Consider the following 7,884-nt stretch of genomic DNA (forward strand, 5'->3'; position numbering starts at 1 on the left):
GGCCTGGCTCTTTGAATGGGGAGGGGTTGAAAGGGGGTTGAGTGGGGATGGGAAGGAGGGACTGGGCCATAGGAAGAAGGGATTAGATGGAGTCCCACTTGCAGGCTGGTGCCTTCTGCCTTTCTGCTGACTCATGACCCTTGAGGAGCTGGGGAAGCTGCTAGTTCCCTCTCCCCTCCCTAGGTCTCCCTCCCTCTGGCCTGAGTCACTGGGGCGGAGTTGCTGGGAAAAGATTTCCCTTTCCCGGATCTGACTTAACCCCCAGAGTGCTGGAAAGAGAAGGGAACACGTGGCCTGAGAAAGCCTCTCTCCCTTCCTCCCTCCAGGGATGCTCATCCCCCACTGGCCAGAGGTCCCTTAAAAAGCTCCCTTTAAGGCTGTCTGGGCTGGCGTCCCCCAGTTCTTCGTCATGACTCTGTCTCTGCCTGTTGACTCTGCTTCAAGCCCCCTGGATGGGATTCAAAGTGCCAGTGACCTTAGGTGCTCCAGTGGCTTCTTCGGGGAAAGGAACCACACTTCAGGATTGGGAAGTTCTTCCCATCACCACCCCAAACCCTTCCTGTTGCCCTGGAAGCCCCAGTCCTGTTCTCAGGGGAGGTGGCACGGTGTCGGCTGGCGTGGGCAGGGGAAGGTTGTTGTCCTCTGAGCAGGGGCACACGCCTCCACCTGCGGGGCTGCTGTTGTGTTTCTGTGTGTGGCTTCCCATGTTTGCGGCTGAGGCTTGAACTTCCGGGCCTGCACAGCTACAGCTGCAGCGTCTCCCCGTGGCTGACTCAGGTGTGACTGGCCTCCTGCTCCGAAATGTGGAGTTGGTGAGGCTGGGTGGCTGTGGGCTGCCTGACCCTCCTTCCCTGCCCTGGGGTTTCTGTGATCTGGAGTGAGTCAGTTGCTCCCCGGTGTTTAACAGACGTTGAGGACACCCTCTTATCTTTACACAAAATGTCTCTTATAGTAGAAAAAAAAAAAACTGAAGCCCAGGGAAAACCAGAAATGAAGCTGGCAGAGATCAAAGTCCAAGTTAGAGCTAAATATTCACTCCTGGCTTTGCTTTCCTGGCACTGATGCCAGAACAGGACAAGCCGTTTAGCGGCTGTGGGGTTGGCCTGAGACTGCAAAGCATACCTTCCGGAATGCCATGGCATGCAGGGGGCTCCAGGACTCCCCAGCACGCCCTCAGCTCTGACCTGACAGTCATCCAAGCTGGGTCACTAGCCTTGGCCAGCTCTCTTTGCCTGTGTCCTGCACACCTTTGCCCACTCCTGCCCCCATCTCAACTTTGTCCCCCGTCTACCCATGCGGGATCCCCAACCTTTCCCTTTTACTCTCCTCCCCGTTTGTCCTTGCCAACCCCGGGTGTTTGTAAATTTTGAGGTGGAGGGGATGGGCCAGGGAATGTGAGGACAGGAGGCAGAGTAAGGTTTGATACAAACATGTAAATAAACTTCCTTCTGCTTCTGCCCACTCCCCGGGAGTGGTGCTCACGGGAACATCACTCGCCCCCACCACCAGCTGACTTTTTCAGAAAGCTTTTCATGGTGTAACATACTCCCGGGATGTGCATAGATCCTCATTGTTTACCTCTGTGAATGTTCACAAAGTGATCACACGGTGAACCCAGCACCCAGATGGAGAAACACCACCCCAATCTTCAGGGCTTCTTGTTGGAAGAAAGGGCCATCACTGAAGTAACCTGCCAATTCCCAATCAAAAACACATCCTTTCAACATCTGCCCTGTGTCCGGCACTGTTAGCTGCTGTGGGGGATTTCACAGTAAGGATAAAATACAGGGCTGGGCTCACGCCTGTAATCCTAGCACTTTGAGAAGCCAAGGTGGGAGGATCACTTGAGCCCAGGATTTTGAGACCAGTCTGAGCAACAGAACAAGACCCTGCCTCTACTAAAAATAAAAAAAAATGAGCTGGGCATGGTGGTGCACGCCTGTAGTCCCAGCTGTTCAGGAGGCTAAGGTGGGAGGACTGCTTGAGCGTGGGTGGTGGAGGCTGCAGTGATTGCATCACTGCACTCCAGCCTGGACAACAGAGCAAGATCCTGCCTCAAAAAAAAATACAGCTTAGATCTGGGGCCTACTAGCTTTGAGTTGAGGGAACAAAAATGAACACACAGGACAACTAGAGAACAATGAAGCATCAGACTGTATGGTCCCAACTGTCTGAGTTTCAAGGAAGAACTCTAAACGCCATGAGTGGGGTGGCCTGGGCAGAATGTTTCACTGAGGAAAGCCTTGAGCCTGGGAAATTTTAGATCTGCTGCCCCTAAGCTTCCCATCCTTCCCTCTCCTGATGGTGTCTCCTCTACCTGATTCTTCCCCAGGTGCTCCTGGAGCTGTTGGTGGGAATACACCCCTCAGGGGTTATTGGACTGGTCCCTCACCTCAGGGACAGGGAGAAGAGAGATAGTGTGTGTCCCCAAGGAAAATATATCCACCCTCAAAATAATTCCATTTGCTGTACCAAGTGCCACAAAGGTAGGGGCAAGTGGAAATGGTGAATGCCCTCAGGTTTGGGGTGCTGCTTCTTCCTCTGCATGTTCTTCCCTAACTTTGCTGCCTCTCCTGGGCTGAGATTTTCTCCCTCCCTCCTCTCCTAGAGACTTCAGGGAATCGGCCCTGGCTGTTGTCCCTAGCATGGGGCTCCTTCCTTGAGCTCTCACCCGCAGCCTAACTCTGCTGCCCCATTCACAGGAACCTACTTGTACAATGACTGTCCAGGCCCGGGGCAGGATACGGACTGCAGGGAGTGTGAGGGCGGCTCCTTCACCGCTTCAGAGAACCACCTCAGACACTGCCTCAGCTGCTCCAAATGCCGAAAGGGTGAGTGTGCACAGGCTGGAGAGTCAGGTGGGTCTTGAGCGGTGTGTGCATGCCTGTCTGTGTGCGGGCTGGTGAGTGTGAGCAGGAAGGTATGTGTGTCGGTGGGACACTGCATGGATGTGAGTGTGTGTTACAGAGACAGACGCACACTTAGGGGTATGTCAGGAAGGGGATGCAGGGACAGGAGGATGCAGGACTCATACCCCATCTTCTCCCCTCACCAGAAATGGGCCAGGTGGAGATTTCTTCTTGCACAGTGGACCGGGACACCGTGTGTGGCTGCAGGAAGAACCAGTACCGGCATTATTGGAGTGAAAACCTTTTCCAGTGCTTCAATTGCAGCCTCTGCCTCAATGGGACCGTGCACCTGTCCTGTGAGCACAGCTCTCCTGACGCCAAGCCCTCTCCCCACCCCAGGGGTTGGCCCCTTCCCCATGTGGTGGCACTTCCTTTCCTTCCCCCTCCTGTAGTCTGTGGGTCTGACAACCAACCCCTCTCTGGCCACCCCCACCCTGTCCCTCGTCACTTCCTCTGTCCTGTGGGGTGGGGGTGCAGGCGCTCCTCCTTTAGCTGTGCCGCACTTCTCCCTACAGGCCAGGAGAAACAGAACACCGTGTGCACCTGCCATGCAGGCTTCTTTCTAAGAGAAAACGAGTGTGTCTCCTGTAGTAAGTGAGTATCTCTGAGAGCTGCTGGGCACTGGAGGGTAGCATGGGTTGGGACGGGTGACTGTGGTGGGAGCCATTAGCGGGGCAACGGATGCCAGGATGCCCCAGAGTGCTCAGGCTCCTACTGGCTGAGTAGGAGACACTTCATTAAGACACCAGGCAGTCCTTCCCCTTGCTCTTCAAATCTGAAGAAGTCTTTGAGGATAGAAGATCATGCCCCAAGGACTTGCAGCCCTTCCAACTCAGATATGTAGATTCTTGGATCTACGGTAGTTCATTGGTTCTAGGACATACACTCTTACAGCTCTGAAATCAAACTTCCTATAATTGATGATTCGTCATGGTTGAATTGGCAGCTTTGTTTGTGTCTGGGTAGTAATGTAAAGAAAAGTGCCTTTTATTCTTGATGGCGTCTTAGGTTTGATGCAATATGGTATTTCCTCCTTAGTCACTTTGTCTAGGCCTCCTCACTCCTGGCTCCACAGAGGCTGTTCTTGTCACTCACTTGCAAAGAATAAACTCTGACGGCTCTCAGAGTTTGAACCCCAGCATAGCCACTTACTGGCTATGTGACCTCGGGCAAGTTTCTTAACATCTCTGAGCCCGACTTTTCTTTTGGCTTTTTTTTTTTTTTTTTTTTTGAGGCAGGGTTTCACTCTGTCACCCAGGCTGGAGTGCAGTGGCGCAACCATGGCTCAGCCTCCACCTCCAGGACTCAAGCTATCCTCTTGCCTTAGCCTCCTGAGTAGCTGGGATTACAGGCACACACCACTTCACCCAGCTAATTTTTTACTTTTTGTAGAGACAGGGTCCTACTATGTTGCCCAGGCTGGCCTCAGACTCCTGGGCTCAAGCAGTCTTCCTCCTTGGCCTCCCAAATTGCTAGGATTACAGGCATGAGCCGCCACCACGCCTGGCCTGGGCCTTACCGTTCTTATATTTAAAGTAAGCATAATGACATTCATTTGGTGAATTTGTGAGAACCAAAAACAAACAAACAAAACCTACAACACGTCTGACACAAAGCTATTTATTTTCCATTGATCTTCATCTTTTTTTTTTTTTTTTTTTTTTTGAGACAGAGTCCTGCTCTGTCGCCCAGGCTGGAATGCAGTGGCGCGATCTCGGCTCACTGCAACCTCTGCCTCCCAGGTTCAAGCAATTCTCCTGCCTCAGCCTCCCGAGTATCTGGGATTACAGGCACGTGCCACCATGCCTGGCTAATTTTTGTATTTTTAGTAGAGATGGGGTTTCACCATCTTGGTCAGGCTGGTCTCAAACTCCTGGTGATCCACCTGCCTCTGCCTCCCAAAGTGCTGAGATTACAGGCGTGAGCCACTGTGCCTGGCCGGCTTCATCTCTTCTTGAAATCACTTTTATACCATTCTATGTGGTTCTCACCATGAGCATGAGAGATGGGCTAAAGTGCCTCTCCCTGCTTTCAGCTTCCTGCTGGGAACTCACTCTCTCAAGTTCCTTCCAGCACCATCCCACAGAGTTCTTATCACTCCACACTGTCCAGTGACAACTCCCAACATGGAAGATCTGCTAGTTCTACAGGGTGCTCTCTGGCTGCCCCAGTAACATGTGTTTTTAAATTTTTCACATGCATGTTTGACCCCAACTCCCCGAAGTCAGGTACTGTAACTAGCAGTGTCATTTAAGAAAAAGCCCTTTAACCTGTCTTTGCCAAAGGATTCTTATCAGCAAAACAGTGATGAAACAGCAATCCCATAACAGCTAGCTAGCTACCTTCTCAAGCACTTATTAAATGAGGCATAATGATTTGGCTTAATCCTCAATCCTGAGAGGTGGGTGATCCCTGTGGTGATGAGGAAACCGAGGCTTGGGGGTTAATGGCTCGCCTAGATTCACACTGCTAGCCAAGGAATGAACTGGAATTTACACCCTGACCCTGACTGCTTTTCACATTTTCTACACAGTCTTTTCAAGATCCCTGCCAATTCTAAAATTAAATGATTCTATGATTAACTGTGTTTCATTCTTCTGCATCAGTTCCCAAAACAAATTATATCAAGAGACAGCAAAAATATTTGTAAAGAAAGGATGTCCAACAATCCGTGTGGTTGTTTTTCTGTGTTCCTCCAATGGTAGGGCCTCTATTCACCAGTGCCATCTCTTCTTTTAGCTGTAAGAAAAGCCTGGAGTGCACGAAGTTGTGCTTACCCCAGATTGAGAATGTTAAGAGCACTGAGGACTCGGGTGAGGAGAAGTGACCTGGTGCCCATGCTCACCTGCCCTCTCCCTCTCCTTGCCGCCCCCCGTCCATCCATCCCACCCATCCATCTATCTGTGCGGCCACCCTCTGCCCACTCCTCTGACCAACACCTGCTTTGCCTGCAGGCACCACAGTGCTGCTGCCCCTGGTCATCTTCTTTGGTCTTTGCCTTTTATCCCTCCTCTTCATTGGTTTAATGTATCGCTACCAGCGGTGGAAGTCCAAGCTCTACTCCATTGGTGAGTGGGGCCTTTGGGAGGGAGAGGGAGCTGGTGGGGGTGAGGGAGGATGTGGGTGGGTGCAATGGACATGTGTGGAGGGAGGTGAGGAGTGTCCCCTCAGTTCATACCGCTGGGGACTCTGGGCAGAAGGTGGCCCTGGATGGCTGGGGAGAGGTCGAGCTGCATCAGTAGCTCTCTCGTCCCTGGGGCCACATAGGCCCTGAGGCATGTCACCACAAGTCCCCGCTGCCAGCTGAGTCCAGGGTGCCAGGGCTGAGAGAGGAAGTGAAATTTATGATGCTTTCTTTCTTTTTCCTCAGTTTGTGGGAAATCGACACCTGAAAAAGAGGTGAGATGAAATCAGAGTTACTCCCGAATGTCCCTGACCATTCCTTATAATTGCCTAATACTCAGATCCCCTTCTGAGTCATCTGAGAGTGAAGTGAAGGAAGGAATCATCCTTCACTTCCCCCGGGGGCTCGCCTCATTCCCTCTAAGTCCCAACCCCCATCCAGAATAAAGAGGGCCGGGGCTGGTTTTCGCTCACGCACTAATGCAGCGCCACCTTCTCTCTTTCAGGGGGAGCTTGAAGGAACTACTACTAAGCCCCTGGCCCCAACCCCAAGCTTCAGTCCCACTCCAGGCTTCACCCCCACCCTAAGCTTCAATCCCATGCTCAGTTCCACCTTCACCTCCAGCTTCACCTATACCCCCGGTGACTGTCCCAACTTCGCGGCTCCCCGCAGAGAGGTGGCACCACCCTACCAGGGGGCTGACCCCATCCTTGCGACAGCCCTCGCCTCCGACCCCATCCCCACCCCCCTTCAGAAGTGGGAGGACAGCGCCCACAAGCCACAGAGCCTAGACAGTGAGTTTCTCCTGCGGCTGGAGACGAGGAGGCTGGGGGAGGGCCGGGGGAGCGCGGGAGGCGCCCCCAGAGGGGACCAGGAGAGGCGGAGGGCGCGGGATGCGGGGCGGGGCCTGGGGTTGCCGCCCGAGGCTCACCGGCCCTCGTCCGTCCCCGCAGCTGATGACCCCGCGACGCTGTACGCCGTGGTGGAGAACGTGCCCCCATTGCGCTGGAAGGAATTCGTGCGGCGCCTAGGGCTGAGCGACCACGAGATCGATCGGCTGGAGCTGCAGAACGGGCGCTGCCTGCGCGAGGCGCAATACAGCATGCTGGCGGCCTGGAGGCGGCGCACACCGCGGCGCGAGGCCACGCTGGAGCTGCTGGGACGCGTGCTCCGCGACATGGACCTGCTGGGCTGCCTGGAGGACATCGAGGAGGCGCTTTGCGGCCCCGCCGCCCTCCCGCCCGAGCCCGGTCTTCTCAGATGAGGCTGCGCCCCTGCGGGCAGCTCTAAGGACCGTCCTGCGAGATCCCCTTCCAACCCCACTTTTTTCTGGAGAGGAGGGGTCCTGGAGGGGCAAGCAGGGGCTAGCAGCCGCCTCCTTGGTGCTAACCCCTCGATGTACATAGCTTTTCTCAGCTGCCTGCGCGCCGCCGACAGTCAGCGTTGCGTGCGCGGTGAGAGGTGCGCCGTGGGCTCAAGAGCCTGAGTGGGCGGTTGCGAGGATGAGGGACGCTATGCCTCATGCCCGTTTTGGGTGTCCTCACCAGCAAGGCTGCTCAGGGGCCCCTGGTTCGTCCCTGAGCCTTTTTCACAGTACATAAGCAGTTTTTTTGTTTTTGTTTTGTTTTGTTTTGAAATCAATCATGTTACACTAATAGAAACTTGGCACTCCTGTGCCCTCTGCCTGGACAAGCACAGAGCAAGCTGAACTGTCCCAAGGCAGGGGCGAGCACGGAACAATGGGGCCTTCAGCTGGAGCTGTGGACTTTTGTAAATACACTAAAACTCTGAAGTTAAAGCTCTGCTCTTGGAGACAGTGGTCTGTCGGGATGGGAGGTGGGGGCAGAGGCC

The 7,884-nt window shown here is 54.0% G+C and overlaps 1 protein-coding gene across 4 annotated transcripts in view; it reads left to right on the forward strand.

Annotated features, from left to right (window-relative positions):
- The window catches only part of TNFRSF1A (TNF receptor superfamily member 1A), a 48,718-nt gene extending 40,883 nt beyond the window's left edge, over positions 1-7,835 (forward strand). For all 4 annotated transcript variants that reach the window (XM_030804730.1, XM_030804729.1, XM_030804731.1 and 1 more), the window contains 9 exons: positions 2,333-2,486; positions 2,703-2,831; positions 3,056-3,205; positions 3,425-3,503; positions 5,649-5,722; positions 5,864-5,977; positions 6,280-6,308; positions 6,539-6,827; positions 6,987-7,835. In XM_030804730.1, the coding sequence (XP_030660590.1) occupies positions 2,333-2,486; positions 2,703-2,831; positions 3,056-3,205; positions 3,425-3,503; positions 5,649-5,722; positions 5,864-5,977; positions 6,280-6,308; positions 6,539-6,827; positions 6,987-7,297 (1,329 nt within the window). In that variant the 3' untranslated portion in view covers positions 7,298-7,835. The remainder of the gene's footprint in view (positions 1-2,332; positions 2,487-2,702; positions 2,832-3,055; positions 3,206-3,424; positions 3,504-5,648; positions 5,723-5,863; positions 5,978-6,279; positions 6,309-6,538; positions 6,828-6,986) is intronic.
- Positions 7,836-7,884: the final 49 nt, after the last annotated feature.

Source organism: Nomascus leucogenys, chromosome 23 (genome assembly GCF_006542625.1).
Source record: "Nomascus leucogenys isolate Asia chromosome 23, Asia_NLE_v1, whole genome shotgun sequence".
In the NCBI taxonomy this organism is placed as follows: Eukaryota; Metazoa; Chordata; class Mammalia; order Primates; family Hylobatidae; genus Nomascus; species Nomascus leucogenys.